This window comes from Ailuropoda melanoleuca, chromosome 8, assembly GCF_002007445.2.
Source record: "Ailuropoda melanoleuca isolate Jingjing chromosome 8, ASM200744v2, whole genome shotgun sequence".
In the NCBI taxonomy this organism is placed as follows: Eukaryota; Metazoa; Chordata; class Mammalia; order Carnivora; family Ursidae; genus Ailuropoda; species Ailuropoda melanoleuca.
Window position 1 is genome coordinate 89,584,350 of NC_048225.1, and position 26,740 is coordinate 89,611,089.

Consider the following 26,740-nt stretch of genomic DNA (forward strand, 5'->3'; position numbering starts at 1 on the left):
ATATTATATATTATATATATTAAGATAGTACCTGAAGTCTTAATAACTGTTCTCTTTTTTCAGCATAAAACACGCAGAAGCAATGGGAAGAAATCAGAACACATTTGTAGCAGAGCCACGTAAAGGACTTGCTTAGGCCAAATTTATCTAGATACAGCCATGATCAAGACCCAGATTTTAAAATTTTAATAATGTTTCCATCATTTTATTTCATTTTTTAAGGTGAAAATGAAATGAAATAACCAACATTGTGTCATATAAAGGTCTTTACAAATTTGTAGGTTTTTTTAGTTGTCTCTTAACCCTATCTGCCCACTTGCTGGCCTTCAGGAGAATACCATTCCCCATTCCCAACCCATGGTCCCTGTTAAAGGAGTGACCTAGGCAGCTATGTTTCATTATATATTCTTTTGAGGGATCATCCATACACTGGACTGAGCCAATTAAATTCACCCTCTTGATGAGGTTAAGTCACAAAGGCAAGGTTACTAAGGTGAAGCAAGCCAGAAGTAGAGAGGCAGAGGGAATGGTGGTTGAGCTGTCCATCAACAGTCCTCTCGTTCCCAGTCTCCGGTCTTGGAGGCTGAAATGCGTTCTTACAACACCCACCCACCCCTCCTTTTCTCTTCTGGTTAGACAGGGTATTTTACAATCAAACAATTCCTGACTAAATACGCGTCTATATCTCTACTTCAAACTGCTAAAAGTCAACAAAGACATATAGAGATAAGAGTTTAGTCTACCACTGTGTACTCAGTATTTGGGGGAGAGAAGATATAGGGGCTAAATTGAATGAAGAGGTATTTTTAGTAGTACAGCACTTTGAAAAGTCCTCTATGAGGTATTTTCTCTAACATTACATTCAATTAACCACAACTTGTCATTTCTACCTAAATATTTTTTCTTCTCCATCTTCTCTCCGCACCTATAGCCATCTCTCATTTGGACTATACTACCCTCTTAAGCAATATGAGAAGACGTAAGGAAACTTGCTTTTAAAAGAAAACTCAAATTCCAAATCTCAGCATAAAGACCTCATGGCCTCCCAGTTTTGTCTCTTACCATTCACCTTCCCCTTGGGGACCCCTCACTAATAATCCTTGCTTCCACCAGAAAAGAACCAGTATCCTATGGCATCGGTCCTCTTCCTTAAATTACCCATAGCACTATTAAACTGGGGCTGAAGTAGTTATATAGCTTTCGAAAAAGGCTCAGGAATAACAGGAAAAAGCAAGTAAAGTACTAAGATACAACTTACCAATTTTAGCTAACTAGGTAGGGAGTGCATTTTTTATTCAACAAATATTTGAGCAGTCTGTGGTTACCACTGTGCATGTATTGATGACACTCTCTTGCTCTCAAGAGGCTTATGGTAGTGCGGAGTGTGCTAACTGCTGTGTCAGGTAATGTACGATGAATGAGAACATAAAAAAGAGGCACCTAACCCAGGATTGGGGAAAGGAAGCTAGTGAAGGTTTCAGTGAAGTTCTGCCTAAAAAACTGAGCCCTGAAGACCAAACAAGTAAGAATTAGCAAAGCATAAAATTGGAGAAAGGGAGAAGGCAAGAAATGAGGAAATATTCCAGATGTGTCTAAGAATGGGCAAAAGAAAAGGGTAAAATATGTAAATGGTGAGGGGTTCCTGCCTATTTATGCTCATGACAGGCTATCTTCCCTACAATCCCCAAAAGCCTGGAAGCACACCAGGACTTCTCTGAATCCAGGCCAAAGAGAGAAAGATATTCAGGGCAGGAGTTTCCTTTTAGTCGATGGCAACCTTCTCAGCTTGTTTTCCAACTCAGGGCTCACGTCTTCTTCCCAGGTGGCTAATGCCAATAGAATCCTCATACTGTTAAGATTTTACTCTATGACCTTGATAGAGACAATATAGCAGAATAGTCCATTATCCATTCAATAGAAATGCTTCCTTACATTGCCAACACAAGGGCAACTTTCCAAAGGGAAACTGGATTTTGTATCTTTAGGCATTAACTAATGGCATGAACTATGCGAACAAGTTACAATTCTCTTCATAGAATAAAAATCAAGTTTAATTCCAAACTTCGTTTTGCAAATTGGAGGTTTAGAAAACTTCCCTAAAGATAATATAAGAAAGTCACTGAAGGAAGGGAAGCAAATTAAGGTTTCTAGAAATCTCTAAGACCAGTACTGTGCTGTGGTTTTCCCTGGGCCAGTGTTGCCACCCAAAGTCACAATGTGCCTAATTTCTAGAAACCCAAGCTCCTATTTTCAAGCTGATGACTTACTAAATTTTCCCTTCCAAAAGGGTAATAACATAAACAGAAAATAGAATGTTTTAGGCAGCATCGAAAATATGGATGCTCTCAGGGTGACTGGATGGCTCAGTCAGTTAAGCGTCCAACTCAATCTCAGCTCAAGTCTTGATCTCAAGGTTGTGAGTTCAAGCCTGACATTGGGCTCCATGCTGGGCATGAAGTCTACTTAATTAATAGATAAATACATAAATAAATATATACATACATAAATTAAATTAAATTAAATTAAATACAGATGTTCTTGAGTATGCATTCTCAGTGGGACAACTACTGGTTCTTGGAGGCAAAAAATCTTACTCTTCTTATGTATAAAGGACAAAAATATACAAAGTCCATAAACAGATATAGTATATGTGCGGTATTAGAATTTCAAGGGGGTAGACAATTAGGGAAAAAAGTATCTAAAAAGGCGCTTTAGTGAGGTGAGAAGGAAAAATTTGAGAAACAATGCTGTAGATACTTTTGCCAAGTCAGGAAAACTTAAATTAATTCCAATATAGTGATAATTCAAATACTTGCATGAAACAGAAAACCATGGTGATTATATTTTTAACCAATATTCTTGTGAATGGCTCCAGTTCTTTGGCCTTTGTTTCTCTTAGCAGAAGTTACTAAAATTGTTCAAGTGTAAAGAAAACTCTAGGATTAACTGAAAAAAAAAAGTTTATGAATCATTAAGTTTACAACACACAGAGTACAAACCAAGAAAGTAAATTTATTTAAATTACTAAAATAGCCTCTAAAGTCATTTACAGATCACCTGCTACAATTATTTTTCCTGAAAGATATAAGTAACATTAATGTCTTTAAAATTATTTTGGTCAGTGAAACACTTAATAAAAACATTTTTTTCTCCATATAATGTATGTGTATAAAATAAGCCTTTTCAAAAACTGTTGTTTTAGAATCCTCTATAAATCAGATGGCCTGACTTCTGACAGTCAGGAGCGAATTTCAATAAAGGGTATAAATTTGTGAATACTGTTTGTCCTAGTTGTAAGAAACCAGACACACTCCATTACCAGGCATGGGATCCTCAAAAGGTGAATGATAAAGCCAATGACTGCCTCTAGTATTCTAAAAACAGTATTTTCATTCAAAAGTTTGTAGCCAATAAAAAACAAAACAAAACATAGTGGATCCGGAATCTTAAGATTTGAAGAAAAACAAAGCAGTCAACAGATGAGAAAGCTCAGTTACAGAAGCAAAGTGACCCCTGAAATGCAACAGTAGTACAGGAATGCACAATAGTACATTTCAACATTCTTCACATATGGTAAAGTTCACTTTCTTTTTGGCTTGAGGCACTCTTAAAAAATTTATCACGTGCATAGTAAATCTTTCCATTTGTCTTAAGAGCGTCATTAAAGGACTTAGGACTGCACGCAGAAAACCAAATCCTTCTTTGACAGTCCAGGAAAGCTGGCTGACCAATGGTTTACCAATTCCTGGCAACTGTATTACCGAATTCAAAACAAAAGCTTCAGGATATGTCCAAAATAATCTGCTCTGGATTGACCACACCCTTCAGAGTCAAAGGAACAAATGATGCTAAACCTTACAATATACATGCTTCAAAATCCTTGGGAGGACCAAAAATCTCTTAAAGGAAAAAAAGGACATGTGAAAACCAAACCCCAATAGAATTCACTGTGAATGGAGTTTATATGGCTATGCTTGAGTGACCGAAGTCTCAGTGGCTTATTTTAAATTTCACCTTGAAGACTCCCCCCCCCGCCACCCCCTTCCTTATTCCACGATTTCTCTTTTCCCTTGCTTCCTTCTCCCGCCCTCCAAAAACAAAGGAAAAAAAAAAATCCAAACACACACTCAGGTGACCTTTCATTACTCTTGTTCCTATAAGGGGAAGCTGACTAAGGAACTCACACCTAAATGATGTAAAAGAGAACAAAATGGGAAAACCCACAGTTGTGTTTAGAGAGCTGCCTTACTACTAGCAAACTCTGTGAACAGAACAATCTAACTTAAAAAATTGAGAGGATTCATAGGAAGGAGCCCAATCGCCCCCAGCCTGGTCATACCATAGAAATAACGTTTCAACCCCGAATCTAAACAGATCCTTTATGGGACCGCATATAATTTATAGTCCTCAGAGATCATTAACACAGATCTCAACGGAAACAGGGAAATGATTCTCTCAAGTAACAGAAAATTAGGTTGAATAAATGATTCAGATGTTCCATGTTTACATAAGAAGTTAACTTCCTTTAAAAAGAAACCAGTTCTTTCAAAAAGAGCTCTGAAGCCCGTCTCTGGCTATAAAGTCTGAAAAATTTTCAGAACTTGAAAAATGATTTTGTCTTCTGTCACCCTTTATAAGCAGATGCCACTTTTCAGGGCATTTTCAGGTTGGACAGGCAGGACCAAGTGAGAAATACGGCTCCAGAGCCCACTCAATTTGTCTGGGTCCATATGTTTGTAGGAGTTGGGTGTGTCAGAGTTGGTGAACTTGACTTTGAGGAAATCTCTCACTTTTTCTTCAATTTCCTTTAGGCCTAGACTGGTCCCAAGCGTCTCTTCCTCCAACAAGACCGTCAGGACTAAGGCTACATCTTTGAAGGCTGCATTTTCATGGTCACAATATTTATAGAAGATCAAAGTCGAGCCTGCGGGCAGTGACTCAAAGCGGTGTACCACGGCCGCATTCTGGCCATTCCTGAATCCATTGCTCAGTTCCCAATCTACCTCTTGTTTGACAACATCACTGTCTTGAGTAGCTTTGCCTGCGCCATCGATCCGGATGGCACGGACGCTACGGAAGGAAGAGTAGGCATCAGCGATCTGTTCGCTTAGGCACCTGAGCACTTCTTCGGCATCCCGGGCAGCAGTGAGCAGCAAGATAGCAGGCTGAGGCCGAGGCTGGGAGCTATTAAGATGTTTTTCCAGGAAAGTGAGGCTCCTCTTCCACAGCTTCTCATCTTGACCTTGATACTTATTCATAAGTTGTCTCATCTGGTTCTGGAACTCTTGAACAGCAGTGGTTCCTACCTCAGGACTAGGAGTGAACAAAAAACTCCCAACAGCCAAAGAAACTATCAGAACAGGTAGCCACCACCACGTCTTGATAAAAGATGCACTTTTGGGTTGTCCAGTCACTTCTGCTCAGGACAAAAAGAAAAAGAGGAAATGACAGATTCAAATACCTTTTTCTTAGATTCAAGAACAAGTGACTTTTAAAATCAGTATTAATCTTCACAAACACTAGATAAAAGAGGAAGGAATTTAAAGAATGGAGCTGATAATTTACTTTCTTAAAGAAATGTTCATCACATGTATTTAAGAAAACTTCACACCCAAAGGTTTTAGGTGTATAAGTATGCATGTGTCTCTTCAATGTCAAAATGACAAAAAGCTTTAGAGGAAAAAATAGAATTCAAAGATATGAAATGGCATAAGCAAGTCAGAAATAGTATAATTTATAAAGCAAAACTATTATTACTACTGCTAATATTTGGGAGGCAAACAATAAAAAAGTCACTTGATAAAATATTTTTAAATTTAGACACTCAGACTTCATACATCTTATTATCCAAGGTGGAATGTTTCTGAAGTATATAAAGGGATTAAAAAAGGATGCACTATTAAGTGAACATCTTCCATATATTATAATAGCTAGCTGTCTTTTTAATTACACTGATGCCCACATTTGTGGAATGCAAGTCAATACCAGTAAAATTGAGCATAGTTATTATTGGAAATATCAATTTACATTTATCTAGTGCTTTTCAGTTTATAAGCACTTTCTCATATAACACTTCATTTAATAGGATAGCAACAGTAATACTTTTACACCTTCTATTTTATTTGTACTATGGACCTTTTAGAGCAATAGTTCTCAAAGTGTGATTTGTGGGTACCTTGAGGTCCTTCCAAGAACCCATCCTTGAGGTTAAAGCTAGTCTTATAACACTAAGATGTTATGTGAAAATGATATCTTAGCATGGATCTCAGGGCAGTACTAATGCAGTCTTTGTACTCACAGCCATGCATTTAAGGCTATCAGTGAAACTGCTTCATAAAGCAGTTAAAATTATTCATCTTATTAAAATTCAACTCTTGAGTACAAATCTCAATAGAGTATGTGAAGAACTGGAAAATATACATAAAGCACTTCTAATACCTAGCACAGTGCAGCAGTTTTCTCAAGGAAAAGAATTTTGTGCAACTGAGTTGAGCTGAACTAGTACTTTTAAGAACAAGTGACAAACTATGGTTAGTCAGACTTGAGTATTTGGCAGACATTTTCTTGAAAATGAACAAAGTGAGTCTGTTGTTTCTAGGAAAATAACTGACAATATTTGTTGCCAATTATAAAATTCACAGTTTAAAGTGAAAATCAGTATTGTGGAAATATTGTATCTGCCACTATAAGCTTGACGGCTCCTGAATCCTTAAAGACTCTGTCTTGGTGGTGATACTCACAAATGTGATCTTTTTATACTGTATCAGAAATGTGTCAACATTTGGAAGATCTACATAACTTAGTGAATCAGTATTTTCCAAATGATCAGTATATGATATTCCATTCAAAGTACAAGAAAGACCAACAGATTTTAATGTAATAGAACACAAAAAGTTCATTAATTTGGTTTCAGATCTCACATTTAAAGTAACTCGTTGAGTTTTGGATAGTATCAAAAGAGAATATCCAAAATTATCTTTAGACTATTAAAAAATCTATATTATCTGTATAAAGCTGGATTTTTGTATATACTGCAACCAAACAATATATTGTAACAGGCTGAATACAGAAGCAAATATGAGAATCCAGCTCTGTTTTATTAAGTCAGACATTAAAGAGATTAGAAAATATAAGCAATCTGTCACTATTGTTACTAAATGATTTAGAAATAGGTATTTAAAAAATTTTTCAATTTCAATTTCTAGGTAAATATGGGTAAGTATAGCCCATATTAAAATAAAAAAAGGCTCTTTAAGATACTAATTTTGCTAGTAGAAAGTGATATTGAGACCAAAGTGAGAGTCACTGTGAAGTTATTTTCTTAGTACTCATTCGGGATAATAAATAGGCTTAGAGAATTAAAGAAACTTGCTGCAAGGCTGTAATAGAAGGTTAAGTGGTCCAATGTAATCCAAATACAGGTCTATGGACTCTAAAATCCATGGGAATCCTATTACATCATGCTATGTGCCATCTTTCTTTTGACTCACCAAGGTTCACCTGGTTATTGGTATTAGTAGTTCTGCTTATTAACTTTTACTTTTGGTCTTATGGCTAATTAAGTGAAGGGGAAAACCAGATGTTGTTTCATATAGTTTGTCCTTAAAGAATTTCACTGCTAGTAAAATATATACTTTTTCTTCATAAGTGCTTAAAATACAATTCTTCAAATTGCATTTAAAACAATTATGAATGACCAATTTTAGAAACTCACTTAATAAAAACTGAGTAGACAAACTTACGTTGGCTGGAGGTTGATGGAGACCAGTTTCCAAGCTCTGTTTTCTGAATGTTGTCATCTAATGATAGGAGTAATAAAGACTATCAATTTATGGTTTATAATTTAAGCATTTCCAATAGAGAAAGAAAATATACATTCCACCAAGAGAATATAAGGCAGAAATCAGCCAGAAATAGAAGAAAAAGTGGAAGATCTAAGTGCCCATTAGACTGACAGCTCCTTGAGATTCAAGAGTTATTTCTTTCATAATTATTCACAGCGTGCCATGGGGTCTAGTATAAAGCATACTCCTAATACATTTGTTTTGTGAGAAAGCATTAAAGTATTTGACCCGAATTATTTAATAGAAGTAGTGAAACTTATGGCACAAAGTTAAGAGAACAAAGAAAATAAGTACAGCTAAAAGAAAAGAAAACATGTTATACCATCTGAAAAACTGCCATATATTGAACTCTTGCCTGAAGATGATGCTGTAAGAGGGAAAAAAGGACAAAATATAGATTATGGATTACTGAGCTACCTGGATAAGGGGTTTTAAGGTAAAATGCAATGTTAATCCTATTCTCTATCTCATATTGATACAAATATTTACTCTGGTGCCTCTGATCATTTCAAATACCAGTATTATTTTAAAAATTATATTAAAAACTCTTCATCATTTCTATTAATAGACAATTCTGTTTTATTTAGGTTTGTGGTTAAACCACAGATTTCAAAAATAATTTTCTCATGACTCCACCAAATCTCTATTTCTATCATTATTTTAGCAAACAAAAACTATCCTAACTCTTTACTTTTTACCTCCATCCTTCTTGGCATGACCATTGATTTTAACATACAAGAAAGAAGAAATGGAAGGACAGGGTTTAGAAGGCGGAGAGGCTGAGTTACTAATTCGTATGACCTACATTTACCAATACTGCCATCTATCATTTGCCTGGAGTTTTAGAACTTATGTATCTATAAATGACCTTCCTGATTTTAGCAAGAGCTTTCATTTGAGAAACACTGGACTAAACTAGAGGTATAAAATTAGCACTGTTAAAATATAGAAATAGTCTTATTTTTGGTCATATGACCAAAAAAACCTCAAATGAGACAAAATGACATGAACCTTCATTCTAAAGGCATATTGTTTTACAATTATCAGTTTAGCCTAGGAAATTACATTATTTAGAAACTTCTAAGTTAGGTCATCAAAGTTAACAACTGTATTACTAAAACAAATAAATTATAATTACTAAAACAAATAAATAAAACAAAAATTCCATCAAGTGATGTTTATCTTGAATACCTTACTCTACGGTTGCAAAGATCAAATAAAATAATATATGCTATTATAATAATACATAATTATAATAATATAAAACCATAATACTGTAATACACATTGTTATACAAAAAGATCAAATGAGATAATTTTTTATATAACACCTAACTATAATATAATATATGACTATAATAATATATACTATACTTATCATGTTATAGTTATGTAACAAATGTAATATTTACATAACTCAGAGAACATTTTAAATTTTTAAATTAAAAAAATTAAGAAAATAATCCCATTTACAATAATATCAAAAAGAATAAAATACTTAGGAATAAACTTAACCAAGGAAGTGAAAGACTTATACACTGAAAACTATAAAACAATAATAAAAAATTAAAGCAGACACAACTAAATGGAAAGATACCCATGTTTGTGATTGGAGAGTTAATATTTTTATAATGTCTATACTACCCAAAGCAATCTATAGATTCAGTACAATCCCCATCAAAATTCCAATGGCATTTTTTACAGAAATAGAAAACAATTTATATGGAAACACAAAAGATTCCAAATAGTCAAAGAAATTCTGAATAAGAACAAAGCTGGGGGCATCACACTTCCTGACTTAAAAATACATTATAAAGCCAGAGCAATCAAAACAGTATGGTACTGGCATAAAAACAGACACAGAGACCAACAGAAGAGAACAGAGTTTAGAAATAAATCCATGCAGATATGGTCAACTGATCTTAACAAGGGTACCAAGAATAAACGACGGGGACAGTCTCCTGAATAAATGGTGCTGGGAAAACTGGATATCCACAAGCAAAAGAATGAAATGGGACCATACACAAAAAATCAAAATGGATTAAAGACTTAAACATAAGAACCAAAACTACAGGGGGTGCCTTGATGGCTCAGTTAAGAAGCATGTGACAACTGATCCTGGGGTAGTGATTTCGAGCCCCATGTTGGATGTGGAGATTGCTTAAATAAATAAAGCTTAAAAAAAAAAAAAAACAACAAAGAACCCAAACCATAAAACTCCCAGGGAAAAAAAAAGGGAAAAAGCTCCCTGACATTGGTCTTGGCAATGATTTCCTGTATATGACACCAAAACCACAGGCAACAAAAGCAAAAATAGACCATGGGATTATAGCACACACATGATAGGCTACGTGGTCAAAATCATAGTAAGATTCACCTCACACCTGTTAAGATGGCTATTACCCAAAAAACAAGAGCAAGGGATGTACAGAGGATTTAGAGGAAAGGGAACCCTTTTACACTGTAGGTAGGAATATAAGTTGCTATAGCCACTATGGAAAAGAGTACAAAGGCCCTTCAGAAACTGAAGAACGAAACTACCATATGATCCAGCAATCCCATTTTGGATATATACCCAAAGGAAATGAAATCAGCATCTTGAAGAGACAGCTGTGTGCCCATGTTCACTGCAGTAATATTCACAATAGCCAAGACATGGAAACAACCTAAATGTCCACTGACAGATGAATGGATAAAAAAATGTGGCATATACAGTTGATCCTTGAGCAATATAGGTTTGAACTGTGCAGGTCCACTTATATGTGGATTTTTTTTTTAAATCTATTTATTTATTTTAGAGAAAGAGAGAGCAAAAGTAGGAGGAGGGGCAGAGGGAGAAACAGGCTCCCTGCTGAGCAGGGAGCTCAATGCAGGGCTCTATCCCAGGACCCTGGGATCATGACCTGAGCTGAAGGCAGACGCTCAACTGATCAGGCAACCCTATATGTGGATTTTTAAAAAATAAATATATTGGAAAATTTTTTGAAGATTTTCAACAATTTGAAAAACCTCACTCAAACTGCACAGCCTAGAAATATTTTAAAATATTAAGAAAAAGTTAGGTATTTCATGAATGCATAAAACATATGTAGATACTATTTCATCATTTGCTACCATAAAATACAAATTACAAAAAGTTAAAATTTATCACAATTTACACACACAGACTTTACATGGTGCCATTCGCAGCTGAAAGAAATGTAAAGAAACCTAAGGATGCAGTATTAAACAGTAATTGCATAAAATTAATGGTAGTATATACTTTAATAATGCCATAGTTGTTACAGAAAAAGCCATCAAACCCAAAACAATAAATTCCTGCTGGAGAAAACTGTGTCCAGATGTGTATGACCTCACAGGATTTACAATATAGCCAATCAAGGAAATCATGAAAAAGATCATGAATATGACAAAAAAGGTAAGGGGTGAAGGGTTTCAAAATATGGACCTTAGATTTCAAGATATACTAAAAAGCTGTAGTAATCAAAACAGTATGGTACTGACACAGAAACAGACGTATAGATCAATGGAACAGAATAGAGCCCAGAAATAAACTCATGATTATATAGTCAATCTTCAACAAAGGAGGCAAGAATATGCAATGGGAAAAAGACAGTCTCTTCAACAAACAGTGTTGGGAAAACTGGACAGCTACATGCAGAAGAATAAAACTGGACCACTTTCTTATACCATTATACAAAAATAAACTCAAAATGAATTAAGGACCTAAATGTAAGAGCTGAAACCATAAAAATCCTGAAAAAGAGCACAGGCAGTAATGTCTCTGACATCGGCCATAGAACATTTTTTCTAGGTAGGTCTCCTGAGGCAAGGGAAACAAAAGCAAAAATAAACTACTGGGACTCCACCAAAATAAAAAGCTTCTACACAGCAAAGGAAACCCTCAACAAAACTAAAAGACAACCTACATAATGAGAGAAAATATTTGCAAATGACATATTTGATAAAGGATTAGTATCCAAAATAGAGAAAGAACTTCTATAACTCAACACAAACAAAAACAATCCAATTAAAAATAGGCAGGAGACATGAACTAGCTATTTCTATGAAGACGACACACAGATGGCAAAGAGACACATGAAAAGATGCTCAGTATCACTCATCATTAGGAAAATGTAAATCAAAACCAAATGAGATTATCACTTCACACCTGTCAGAATGGTGAAAATCAAAAACAAAAGAAGCAAGTGTTGGCACAGATGTGGAGAAAAATAATCCTTGTGGTAGTGATGGTGGGAATGCAAACTGGTGCAGCCACTATGGGAAACAGTATTGAGGTTCCTCCAAAAATTAAAAATAGAACTACCCTATGATCCAGTAATTCCACTATTGGGTATTTACCCAAAGAATATGAAAACACTAATTTGAAAAGATACACACACCCCTATGTTTACTGCAGCATTATTTACAATAACCAAATTATGGAAGCAATCTTAGTGTCCATTGATAGGTGAATGGATAAAGAAGATGTGGGATGTGTGTGTGTGTGTGTGTGTGTGTGTGTGTGTAAAAGAATGAAATCTTGCCATCTGCGCATCATTGATGAATCTAGAGGGTGTAATGCTCAGTGAAATAAACAAGTCAGTCAGAGAAAGACAACTACCATATGACTTCACTCATATGTGGAATTTAACAAAGAAAGCAAACAAAGAAAAAAGAACAAACAAAAAACCAGACTCTTAAATATAGAGAACAAACTGATGGTTACCAGAGGGGCGGTGGGTGGGAGGATGGGTAAAAGAGGTGAAGAGGAATAAGAGTACACTTACTGTGATAAACTCTGAGTAACTGCTGAGTCACTATACTGTGCATGTGAAACTAGTATCACACTGTACGTTAATTATACTGGAATTAAAAAAAAAGATATGGATCTTAGAGAAACTCAAGAGCAAACAGACACACCAGAGGGATTAAAAGAAGATGACTTGATGGAGATGAGTGCTCCCACACTAAGGAAGAAGGCAGAGGACCCAGAAGAAGAAGTGCCAGAAAACAAACTGACATCAGTTAATCTGGGAGAAGGGTTCTGATTATTCAAGACTGCCTTCAACTTCTTTTACGATGTGGGCCCTTTTATGACAGAGGCACTGAAACTGAAGGAAAGGGTGGAAGAAAGTTGGTACCATACAGACATATTTTTTGAGACATGAGGAGGCAAAAAAAAGTCAGACAGAAATTACATATTTTGGAACGTGCCTGCCTCTCCTGCCCCCCTTCCACATTCTCCACCTTTTCAGCCTCTGCCACCCTTAACAACAAGACCAACCTTCCCTCTTCCTCCTCAGCCTACTCAATGCAAAGAAGATGAGGCTGAAGACCTTTATGATGATGCACTTCCAATTAAGGAACAGTAAATAACCATCACGCTGTACAGTTAATGAATTTATCTGTCGTATGTGTATGAGCGTCTTTGTGTGAAAATCTGTGTGGCAAGAACTGTAGGAGATGTTTTTGTGTCATCATCTTCTCCTAAGTACTCACTGTGTAGAACATTGTGTGCAAGACTTGTACGGAAGAGGCTAGCTAATCCTCATATAGGCGTAAGATGAGTGATACTTCATATAAAATTAACAATGTCAGTTTTCTTACTTTCATAACTTTGCTTTCAAGGAAATAAGATACTGTATACCTCTCTCTCTCCAGCCTATCATCACAGGTAAATGTTTTTAAAGAAGTAACTCTGTTTCCAATACTGTATTATGAAATGACTGTAATACTGTATGCTATAGAAATTTTATAATGACCCATTTATTAGTGTACAGGCCAGGCTACTATGAAGCAATCAACCACACTAGGGTACCATAAAACAGTCATACTGCTTCTTCATTATCAATTTATGAATCATTATACCTGTAAATAAATACAAATTTCTTTTTCACATTATCTTCTCATTTTTAATGGTCAGCGTTAATAATACATATTAAATCTACTATGTTTTGTATCATATAAGACAACAGGGTTGTAGGTTCTGACAGAAAATTCATTTTATGAGGAATCTAAAACAGTCAAATTCACAGAAGCAGAGAGTAGTAGAATGGTGGTTGCTGGGGGAAGGGGAAAATGAGGAGGTATTAAAGGGTACAGTTTCAGTTATACAAGATGAGTAAGTCCTAGAAATCTACTGTAAAGCACAGTACCTATAGTTAACAATACTGTACTGTATATTTAAAAATTTGCCAAGAGGGTAGATCTTTAGTTAAGTGCTCTTATCATACACACACATAATAATATATAAAGAGGGTGGGAGGAAACTTTTGGAGGTGATATGCTTATAGCATAGAATGTGGTCATGGTTTCCCAAATGTATACTTACCTCCAAGCACACTGAGCTGTATACATTAAATGCATGCCAATAATACTTTAATAAGATGACTAAAAAAGTTATTATATGAGGATGGCAAGTAGAGGAACCTGCAGTCATGTGTAACATAATACAATTGTCTTAGAAAAAAACAAAATCCATCAAGATAATGTTTATCTTGAATATCTTACTTCATGGTTGCAAAGATCAAATGAGATAATATATGAAAATTCTGTTAAGAGCTCTTCTGTGATGATTTTAATGATGAGGGATAGCTAAACAACAGTTTTTATATAACATGTAATATTTATAAAATTCACAGAACACAAACTTAGCAAGCTACCTACTGCTCAGGCAGAGCATTCTCTAAGATAATCTCTATCCCTCTTATTAAAAATATTATTAGAAATAGTGACAAATTCCTTAAAAGCAAACACACAAAAGATAAAGCTCAACATTTTCCGGTCTGAAGAGTACAGTAACAATCAATCACCCTATAAAAGTCAAGGGCAGAGGGCATGAATCTTTCATAGTTATCATTGTTACACAACATATTTTAACACTAGATAATAGTAATTATTCATTTGTTATTGAGACTTAAAAAGCTGTGTTCATATATAGTAAGCTAATTAGAATAACCTGGTTATAGGCACAATTGTCCCTACTTTGAAGGTAAGAAAACTGAGGTTCACAAAGGTTAAATGGCTTTACCAAGATCACTCAATGAGTAAGTAGAAGAGTGGGGACTGGAGCTCTAACTCCAAACTCTCTTTCGTGTCTCTGCACCAGAGACAGGTTCCAAAGCATATATACTGATGAAGCACTGACTCAGAGGTCTGACCTCTCCACAGAAACTCTTCCCTATTCTCACTGTTTTATCACCTGGGAAATAGGAAAAATAAGCACAGTGGTACCATCTTCCCCAAAAGGTTAGCACACAGGCAGAAACCCAAACTGGAAACTATCTACCCAGGAAACTGGTGCTAACATGCGATGACAATAAGGATCTAAAATCCCAGGCTCTTGAACACTTAAAGCTAAAAATTAATTTTTTTTCTCACTAAAGCAGGCAGAAATATAAACTTAATGAAATATGAAATTCAGAATGCTAAGCAAACAATTTTTTAAAAAATGGTCTTGGATTGAAAAGGAATCTGTAAGGCTGTATGACAATCACTGCAGCCTTCCACTTCTATTGAAAATATTTCTCCGTGTTCACTGTTCTTATCTTAAAGTCCTCATGTGGTCAAAGGTCTAAAAATTCTGTTATCTGCACCTTATTATGCAAATTTCTGGCATATAATTTCTATATAACTCTCAAAAGTCTCTCTATATGGTACATGGCTATTGGTTTGTATAGCCATAATAATATGTGCACTAAGTTAAGACAGAATAGGGATGCAAACAGATAAAGTACTAAGACTTAGCTATCAATTTAGCAACTAAAAAGATCTACTTCTACATTCTAATCAGATCTTAAATATAATTATTTTCCCTTTTGCATTGCATTTGCACAGTGTCTTATCAGAGGAGATAAAAATCATATAAACATTTTTTGGTAACAATGTGTACTACATTTATCTGGAAGAAGTGTATCTGCTATTAATTACCCAGAATATATAGTTAAGAACTAAGAAATAACGTAGCAAGTCTCTGAGCTTTTTTTTTTTTTTTTTTTTAAGATTTTATTATTTACCTGAGAAAGAGAGTGAGCGAGAGAGAGATCATGAGCAGCAGGGAGAGGTGGAAGGAGAAGCAGACCCCCTGAGCAGGGAGCCCGACGCGGGACCTGATCCCAGGACCCTGGGACAATGACCGGAGCCTAAGGCAGACGCTTAACTGACTGAGCTACCCAGGTGTCCTCTGAGTTTTTCAGAGTGTATATGCTTAAGCTCATCCATTTTTACTTCCAAGAGTATATTTCTCAGATGTATAAAGTTTTAATTTTTTTTTTTAAGATTTTATTTATTTATTTGACAGAGAGAGAGCACAACCAGAGGGAGCAGCAGGCAGAGAGAGGGAGAAGCAGGCTTCCCACAGAGCAGGGAACCCTGACGTGGGGCTTGATCCCAGGACCCTGAGATCATGACCTGAGCTGCAAGCAGACATTTGACTGACTGAGCCACCCAGGCACCCCTTTTCTTTTTTCTTTCTTAGAGAAAGAGAGGGTGGGAGGGAGAGAGAGGGGGTGGGGAGGAGCAGAGGAAGAGAGAGAATCCTAAGTAGGCTTCACACCCGGGATGGAGCTTGACGCAGGGCTCCATCTCACAACCCTGAGATCATGACCTGAGCCAAAGTCAAGAGTCAGACACTTAACCAACTGAGCCACTCAGGTGCCCCATAAGTTTTAATTTTTGATACTTGTTATAAACATAATCTTAGTAAGCTAAATAATTAATATTTGCCTTCCTAATTATAATAGGTCAGAAAGAGCAAACTGTAAGAAGAAATGGTTTTCTGATAGCAAGGTACATACAACAATAAGGAATGACAGCCAACAACAAAGCAAGGACAGAATGTTATTTCAGTTTTAGACAGCTGAAGAACTCACATGTGGGATAAAACTTCACTGGTGGGAAAGAATGAATTGTGACCGTCATTACTTTGCTGATGGAAAAATGAAGCCAGAGGTTTGTTTACCACAAGGTAATTTTGTCCTATTACAGTTCGTGATTTTTTTTTTTTTTTTGGTTAAGATTTTATTTTCAAGTAACCTCTACATCCAACATGGGGCTTGAACTCACAACCCCGAGATCAAGAGTCACACGCTCTACCAACTGAGCCAGCCAGGAGCCCCCCTACAGTTAGTCATTTCTTGAGCAAGAGATATGTGGGGATTTTTATATTATCTAAATAAAAGTAAGGGAATACCTAATGACCTTGAGATTTATTGTGGTTAGATGAATAAACAAGGGATAAAAGGTTAAGGGTGACTTTTTTTTTTTTTAACACAGTCAAGATTTAATGTGGACACAGCTACAGAAATTATGATAAACACTGAATTCAAAGCATGATTATTTCATCACATCTATCTATGGTATTTCTCAAATTCTGTGACATTTAATCCACCCTAAACCTAAACATGAATATACTATTTGTAGGTTTCAACCTTTATTACTTAATATAATGGGCAGGCAGAGTTGCTCTAAGTAGTTATTTATATAAAAGTAAACAAAGTCTACTACAAATAAAAAACAGGTACTGTCAAGAGAGTAGAATTTCATGATCATGTACAGACTGGACTGCTGCTAGACAGAGCTGACAACTTGTGAAGCTTAGACCCATGATCCACTGGCTTTCTCACACCACAATTTACACTTTACATCCAGACCTTCTCCTGCTCCTCCAAGCAGATGGAAATAACTAGTGATCATAGCTGTTCTTTATTAATGAAATCACAATCTAAATGCCTATCTGAAGAACTAAATATTTTTGTATGTTGAATAATAAAGAAAAACAGCAAGCAAATAAACTTAAAATTACTTCAATAATAAGTAGAGATTTATCAACTTACTATGTATCCTAGCCCTCCTTCTTGTGGGTTGTTCAAACCATTCTTGAGGGGTTTTTTGATATCCCGAGCCTGAAGCAAATACATATATCAAGATATCATTTCACATACTTTGAAATGTATACAAATTTACAAGGTAAATTTATCAGAAAGGCAAAACACATTTGGGGAGGAAAACAACAAAAGCAATAGGTTCAGAAGTAAAAGATAAAGTTAAAGGATCTACCAGTGAAGGGTGAACCCTACTTACAGCAAAATAAGCAGCAAATAAATATATAATCACCTAATAGACAAAACTATGCACAAGTCCTTTGTTCTGGTCTGAGAATGACTGAATTCAATAATACTTGAATTTGATTTCAATATTACTTAAGAAGAACAAAGTTAACCATTTATTCTTGTAAATAAGTTACTTTAGGTAAAATAGTCCTAAACACATTCCCATGTAATTACACATTTGGTACCAATGTGTGGTGGGACTAAAAGGCAGAGGGTAAAATAATCTAAAAGCCTAATTCAAATCCAAAATTGACAAAGTCAAAATTACTTGACTGATAAAAGAACAGACAACCAACCACTTACTTAGCACGGAAGGTTGCTTATCAAGAGTTATGAAGTCTCGACCTAAAACAGAAAACAAAGATAGAGTCATACAATACTTGGAAGTAGGTACAGTGAAGATACTGCATAGACATTGTACTTGTATAATATGGATACTATAAACAAAAAAAATCCCCACAAAAATCAAACCTTTCTTTCATCAGTCCCAAACATAGGTGATGCATCCATTCTTTCCCCATTTCTAAACTTCAAAGTATTCAAGATTTGGATAATAATAAGTCAACTTTAGGATCAATACCATCAAAATAATGGCTGCGTGTACTGAATGCTTACCAGGTATGAAGTATAATTTAATTCTCACACTTTATGTGGTTGGTACCATTATTCCTATTTACAAATAAGGGCACTGAAATTGATCATTTGCTCAAGATTACATATCTATAGGTAGTAGGGCTGAGATATAAACCTAGGCAGTCCATATATGTTTATACTATGTAAGCAACGTTGTGGGCATTGCAAAATAGTTATGAAGAGAAAGATGCTAATTTTTGTTTTGGGATGGTATCTAAGGACAATTGTAAAATGATACAATGGGACGATTAGAAATGATATTTCAAACAATCATAACAAAGTAAATTTCCAAATCTGCCCTAAAGAAATGAGTTATTTCTACCCACTGATACAAGTGTCACTATAAATTTTTCAGTTTTTTTCCTGCATACAAATGCAAAATATGCCAGCTGTAAAAGAAATAAAACATTCTAGAAATATATAACTTAAAAAATTCATAAATATTTATTAAGTGCCTACTATGTACAGGAATACCATGGTGATTAAGACATATGAATATTCTTTCAGATTTGTTTTCGGTCTATACCAACAAAATACTTTTTTTAAAAAAAGTAGACACATGCTTTTTAAAATGTCTTTCATGGTTTTTAAGAAGTACTTTTTTTTTTTTTTTAAGATTTATTTATTTATTTGAGAGCATATGTGCATGTGAAGGGGTGGGGAGGGAGCAGCATGGGAGGGGTGAGGACAGAAGTGGAAGGAGAGGATAGAATCTCAAACAAACTGCGCTGAGTGCAGAGCCCAACATGCGGCTCAATCCTACAACCCTGAGATCATGACCTGAGCCGAAACCAAGATCAGACCCTTAACCAACTGAGCCACCCAGGCACCCCAAGAAGTACTTTTCAAAAACACCCCTGACTTACGTTTGTATCTTATAATCAAGAATATGTCATAGTTTAACTGGATGGTTTATCTTTCTCAGTGACACATAAAATAATGGCATCTTAGATTTAAGGATATATATCTTGATCACCTATTCATTAGTATACAAAGTACTCATTTTTCATAACTAAAAAGTATTCCACTGTATGCATGTAGCATAATTTATATAGGGAGATACTTTCAAGAGCTTCCAAAAATCAAAAATGCAGTATAACAAAGGACAAAGATATAAGATGATTCAGCAAGTAATTTTCCACAAATGATTTATTTTTGTGTCTCAGTGGCTTTTGTTTTATCGCAGTTTTAAGTTCAAACCCAGAACCTTCTAAAAACTAAATATAGATAAAATGAAATAAAGTGGAATTCTATAAATATAGTGATTACATAACAGATTTCTAAAGACTTTTCCTTTAAAAACAATCTCATGGGGCGCCTGGCTGGCTCAGTCAGTTAAGTGTCTGCCTTCAGGGGCGCCTGGGTGGCACAGCAGTTGAGCGTCTGCCTTCGGCTCAGGGCGTGATCCGGCGTTATGGGATCGAGCCCCACATCAGGCTCCTCCGCTATGAGCCTGCTTCTTCCTCTCCCACTCCCCCTGCTTGTGTTCCCTCTCTCGCTGGCTGTCTCTATCTCTGTCGAATGAATAAATAAAATCTTTAAAAAAAAAAAAAAAAGTGTCTGCCTTCAGCTCAGGTCATGATTCCAGGGTCCCAGGATTGAGTCCCAAATCCAGCTCAGTGGGAACCCTGAGCTTGCTCAGTGGGAACCCTGCGTCTCCCTCTGCTTGCCACTCCCCCTGCTTGTGCGCTGCTCTCTCTCTCTCTGACAAATAAAGAACTAAAATCTTTAAAAATAAATAAATAAATAATTCAAAAAAGGTGATGTGAAAAGGAAAAAAGCCCTTGAAGATTTTATATACAAAGATATTTTAGGCTGATTAATAATTAACTCAAATTCTGGGACCTGATTTAAAAATGAAAAAGAAAAACAGTATCATTCTGCTTAACCTAAGAAATACATATCCACTGCAGGTAATCTGCAAAATACAGAAGGGAAAAAAAAAATGTCACCAATTATTTCACCATCCTGAACAAATCATTGTTATTAGCACTTTAGTATCTTTCCAATCTTTTCTTTTGTTATATTTTCTCAACACATTGTGAAAATTTTCAAGATTGTAAGTGATGCTGTAAGATTTTTATATACCTACCACCTAGCTTATCATTAACTTTTTACTATACCTTGGTTTATTACTTATCCAACCTTCCAAACTTTTCCAATACAGCTCAAATCATACTACATATAAAATTTACATCCTTATTAGAATATGTCCATATAAATAGGCTCAAACTACAATAGTTAAATTAAACTAAAAACAGTCAACAAATTTATATGGGCAGCAAGGACATTCAACAAGTCATGGAACGCAGATTCTTGTTTTTTAAAATCAAATTCAAGCTTGAGCACAGAGATGAAGCAAATTCAAGATGCTGGATGAGTTTTTTAGCATTCACTAGACCTCTTTTTCAACACTTCATGGAAGTGTTGGAAATTGGAAAAGAGGATCTTCAAAAATAAAAACAGCATTTGACCACACACACAGGTAGACTTTGAGGACATGGTTTTACTTACTTTGTGATGACTGCCAAAATGATTCTGGATATTGACTGGACGATCTGGTGGTCTGATCTAAAAATACAACAACAAAAGTAAATATAGTACCTTATAAAGTACAGTATACTTTTTAAATGCACATTTTATGGGGCGCCTGGGTGGCACAGCGGTTAAGCGTCTGCCTTCAGCTCAGGGCGTGATCCCGGCGTTATGGGATCGAGCCCCACATCAGGCTCTTCTGCTATGAGCCTGCTTCTTCCTCTCCCACTCCCCCTGCTTGTGTTCCCTCTCTCGCTGGCTGTCTCTATCTCTGCCGAATAAAATAAATAAAATCTTAAAATAAATAAATAAATAAATAAATGCACATTTTATAAGAGAACAATGAGTAATCAAAGGAGCAAAGATAGTCAGTAAAACCCCAGGGAATTCAACACTTGGGTGCACAATTTATTTTTAAAATTAAAGTCATGTTGTATCTAAAAAATTAATTATCTCTTTGCCTAACCACTTTCTAAAGAAAAAAATTTAAGATATAGAACATGGCATGAGGCAAGGGAGATAATACAAGCTTTGAGCTGGGGAACATTTTGAAAGTTTATAATGGATCTTCTTGAAATCATTAATACCTCATTTTGCCTCAAAATTTTCTTGTAAGTGGCCAATACATTATATATTTTAGTCTACTCTTTAAAAAATGTGTTTTCATATAAAAATGGAAATCATAACTAAACCTGTTCAAAAGCGATCAGATTGTTACCTCGGAAGCAGGAACATTTGACATATTCGGGGTGGTAGCTAAATATTTTTGTTACTGTATTCCTATTACTAAAAAAATTTGAGCATCAATCTCAAAAACATATACATGTATTACTGAAATAATATATAAACTAATGTGTTGCATTTATTATAAACTAAAAAGACATTTTAAATGGATGAAATAAAATATAAATATATATGAAATTCTAATATCTTCTTCCTGCACTCCAATGGAACTTTTTTGTTTTTATTTAAATTCCAGTTAGTTAACATACGGTATAGTATTAGTTTCAGATGTACAATGAAGTTATTTAACACTTTCATACAATCCCCTGTGGTCATCACAGCAAGTGCACTCCTTAATCCACATCACCTGTTTCACCCATCCCCCAACCCACCTCCCCTCTGGTCAGACTGTTCTCTATAGTTAAGAATCTGCTTCCCGATTTGCCCCCCTCTCTCTCTTTTTGTCCCCTTGACTCATTTGTTTCTTCTTGTACCTCTTTGGTGATAATGAGCCCAGAAAATAATCCAGGAAGATCTGTATTCTTCTTAATGTGCTCCCCTTTTTGTTCTTTAGAGTTTTCTTCTGCAAGCGGGTATGTGCTTCATTAAGAATTTATTAGAATTCTTTTTTTTTTTAAAGATTTTATTTATTTATGTGACAGAGACAGAGACAGCCAGCGAGAGAGGGAACTCAAGCAGGGGGAGTGGGAGAGGAAGAAGCAGGCTCATAGCGGAGGAGTCTGATGTGGGGCTCGATCCCACAACGCCGGGACCACACCCTGAGCTGAAGGCAGACGCTTAACTGCTGTGCCACCCAGGCGCCCCAAGAATTTATTAGAATTCTAAAGGGATCACAGAGCCTGTGGTTTATGTAGTTTTGAAGAGCTATATGCTGGTAGCAATGGCATCAAATTATTGGCTATATGAATGGCTTAATCAGTCTCTAATTTTTAGAGCTTTGTGTGTACATATACCAAAACTAATTTAAGGGTTTACTACATGACAGGTACTTTCTAGGTGCTTGCACATGTGAATTAATTTAACCTCTTAACAACCCAGATGAGGAAATTGAGGAACACAGATGTTAAACAATGGCCTGACGGCACCAACCTAGTAGTGGAGGAGTGAAACCCAGGGATTCTGGCTTCAGAGCCCATGTTCTTAACCACTATGCTAGAATGGTGCATATCTCCTTTGGGATTTCTGTATCAAGAAAGAACGGGGAGGGGCACCTGGGTGGCACAGCGGTTAAGCGTCTGCCTTCGGCTCAGGGCGTGATCCCGGCATTGTGGGATCGAGGCCCCACGTCAGGCTCTTCCACTATGAGCCTGCTTCTTCCTCTCCCACTCCCCTTGCTTGTGTTCCCTCTCTCGCTGGCTGTCTCTATCTCTATCGAATAAATACATAAAATCTTTGAAAAAAAAAAAAAAAGAAAGAACGGGGGGAAATGAGGAAGGGTGGGAAATATAGGGAATACCAAATGCCCATAAACCGGCTTATGAGCTTATTTTTAAAACAGAATGATGAAGTAAAACAGGAACTATGGAAATTCTCAAGAAGTGGTGAGGGGAAGTGGAGAATTAACTCTTCTATAGGACTAAAATATAAAATTATTCACTTTTTACAGAGTTTACAAATTGGTTCGGCACCCTCTTAAGCCTCAATTGGTATTTTTTTTTCTCTTCAGTCAATTCTTTCCTTTAATAAAACACAAATTCACGTGAACAATCATAAACTGTTATTAATGAGCTGGTGTGAATTTGAACAATCCAGAGATAAAAGCAATTACCCAGGTATATTAAAACTTCCTAAAAGCTAACATCCCTGATAGTGTTAATGAGTACCAATGCCAATGAAATTAGTTTCTCTATAACATTTAAAACATTTTAAAAAATATTTTATTTATTTATTTGAGAGAGAAGGAAAGAGAGCGAGTGTGTGCATACACATAGACACACACACACACGCGCGCGCGCGCGAGTACACAAGGGGAGTGAGGGGCAGAGGGAGAGGGACAAGCAGACTTCCTGCTAAGAAAGGAACCCGGCATGGGGCTTAATTCCAGGACCCTGGGATCATAATCGGAGCTCAAGTCAGATGCTTAACCTACTGAGTCACCCAGGCGTCAATCCCTATACCATTAAAAAAAAAAACAAAACAAAACTACAAATAACTCTTCTTTTGAGCACAAAAAATATCTTATATTCCATAAATATCAAAGTAGGCTAAAAAGTGACTTATTTAGCTATTACATGGCATTACATTACTAATTAGATGCACAATGAAATCAGTAATTTTAATAAATATTAAATGGAACACAACCTTTTAAAAAGTAGTTTTTATAAAATACTTGGAAGTATTTCTTTAAAAAGCAAATCCACAAATACCTTTATATTTAAACTAAAAAGGCAGCTCCTAAGATAAAGTCATATGTATATAAAGCAATGTTACCTCCAAAATCAAGAGAATCCCCGGATCTGACCTTAGCAGTAGTAATATCACTGTCAGAGCTGTCTTGATCATCCTGTTCAGTTTCTCCTAAAAAGAAGTAAATAATACACTAGTATAGTCTTTATTCTAAGGCTCTAAAGATCTAGATTAAAAAACAAGTAATTCAACACTAAAATGAAGCCTCTCTAATTATCAGATATAGAATTGCTATTTATTGCGCTTATTATTCTGGATTACTATTTTTCATGTAAGCTAAAATTGAGCTCATTAATGTTCTCTGAGGCACATAATTGTATCTCAAACAAATATTCAGAGTAATATCTACAAGATTATATTCTGAGGCTTTACTGTAGTCAAACAGAAAACAAATGAGCAAAATAGTGGGAAAATTCTACCTTATGGGGGAACTACATTTGGTCTGTGTGTAAATTCAGACAAGATTAGAATATGCACACATTTATAAATGTCCATCTGTGTTTCTGCAAGGGGGATGTACACATACACCCATATACAAACATTTCATTATGCAGGTAACCTTAGATTATGGTGGGTTCTAAAACAGACTAAATTTTACTATACTATTTACAGACTGATTATGAGAATTTGGAAAAATGATTATTTTAATACCATAGTCAAAGCCGAGCATATGCCAAAATCTTCTTTTATTAACTTTGCTTAAAATTATTAACTCAAACAAAAGATGCTTAAAATGCATATAGAATCGCTCACTCTATCCTATTTTACCTGCGTAATTATGAGTTCAGGTAAGCATGGATTTTTTTTTTTCTGAAGAAAAATACACTATTTTCTGCTCTCTCTTAAGTACCTGTCAAAATTACACCTCATGTTAATAGGGAAAAAAAGACTTAGAATATTTTAAAAGAGAATACCTCCTTCAGAAAAATTGACCTTCTGTTGGACACCAGTGGCTTCTAGAAAAGAAAAGCAGACATGTCATATACAACGTCAAAAGCTAAAGTTCAGGAATAAACAAGAGCACATAATTTAGCAAAGTGAATATAAAGACAGACCAACTAAGCTTTTTTAAAAAAAATTTATATATTATTTCCCTCTAGGTTATTTCAGAAATAAGTCTGATACAAACTAGAATCAGGAAGTTTATTATTCCTTCAGCCACAGGTCCATTTGTATTCTAAAATGTAACCTGTTTGCAGAAAACATTAAATTTTCCAATGACAAACATTCCAGTCCCTATATAGATGAACTGTATTCTCATTCTCCTTTTGCCAGATTCCCTACACTCTTAAGAAACCCACCATCTTGGTAGAACTGACGAACCAGTTCTTTATCGCACACTGATATATCCAAAAAGGAAGAAAGAGGGAAAGAAACTCTAGCTCCAGCAAGTTCATGAACACCAGTATTCCTCAGAGCCAGAGAATCTGGGCAAAGATAAATGAGCAAAATATACCAAACAAATTTTAAATGTAGTATTTGTACATGGGCTATTCTGAAACATATTTATTAAAGGGAGATAAACCCAAATGTGGCATTGCATACCTGGGCTAAAATATTGAGTGATCATTTGAGAAGTAGCATGAATCAGACTGCTCACAAAGCTGAAATCTGTTTCTTTTCAGCTTTTCCTTCTAATGTTTTTAACCCCTATTTGCTTTTCAAAAGGGCAAACTACTGTGGAAGGCAAGTGCCAACACATTATATGGTGAATCTGGGAATCTTTTCTTCAGATCAGTTTAATTATATTAACGTAACACTGGTCAAACTACTTCTACCACAATAGTGGCAACTGTAAATCAACATGTGAAATATATTTGCCAATATTTTTGGTATAAGAAAAAACTAAATCTAACTGCACATAATACTGTGTTACTCTAAAAAAGCTAGAATCTGGTATATTATATCCCCCCCTTTTTTTGAAGATTTTATTTATTTGACACAGAGAGAGTGAGAGAGGGAACACAAGCAAGGGGAGTGTGAGAGGGAGAAGCAGGCCTCCCACTGAGCTGGGAGTCCGATGCAGGGCTCCATCCCAGGACCCTGGGATCATGACCTGAGCCGAAGGCAGACGCTTAACGGCTGAGGCACCCAGGCACCCCTATATTCCATTTTAAGGATCTTTAAGGAGGCTGTCTTCTCAATTTTTTCAAGCAGAAAAATGGAAAGTCAAACTTCCCTTAGTGCTATTCTCTTAAAATTTTTTCATGACTATTTCCTTCATACAAAAAGTTATCATTCCCTTTCTGGAGTTTTCCAAGCATGTAACTATTATTGTACTCATCTTTTGTACAGCAGTTTACTTTCTTTATTCATATAACTAATCCCAAAGCATGCAAACAAAAGATGTTTTCTTAGGAATCAGTGGTTACGTCTTAAGTCGTTACATTAATAATAGTTAAGCCCTTGATATTTGCATGCTGCTAGTTAGTTTTCAAAAAACCCTTCATGTCTGCAATCTGATTGC

At 35.6% G+C, this 26,740-nt stretch overlaps 1 protein-coding gene across 6 annotated transcripts in view; it reads right to left on the reverse strand.

The window, feature by feature from the left end:
- Positions 1–2,992: 2,992 nt before the first annotated feature.
- The window catches only part of TOR1AIP1 (torsin 1A interacting protein 1), a 40,628-nt gene continuing 16,880 nt past the window's right edge, over positions 2,993–26,740 (reverse strand). For 4 of the 6 annotated variants that reach the window (XM_019801314.2, XM_019801311.2, XM_011226957.3 and 1 more), the window contains 8 exons: positions 25,188–25,229; positions 24,298–24,384; positions 21,103–21,159; positions 18,259–18,300; positions 17,680–17,748; positions 8,167–8,211; positions 7,743–7,799; positions 2,993–5,416 (listed from right to left, as the gene is read on the reverse strand). In XM_019801314.2, the coding sequence (XP_019656873.1) occupies positions 4,632–5,416; positions 7,743–7,799; positions 8,167–8,211; positions 17,680–17,748; positions 18,259–18,300; positions 21,103–21,159; positions 24,298–24,384; positions 25,188–25,229 (1,184 nt within the window). In that variant the 3' untranslated portion in view covers positions 2,993–4,631. The remainder of the gene's footprint in view (positions 5,417–7,742; positions 7,800–8,166; positions 8,212–17,679; positions 17,749–18,258; positions 18,301–21,102; positions 21,160–24,297; positions 24,385–25,187; positions 25,230–26,740) is intronic. The other 2 variants (XM_019801313.2, XM_002920798.4) reach the window with 1 other exon arrangement.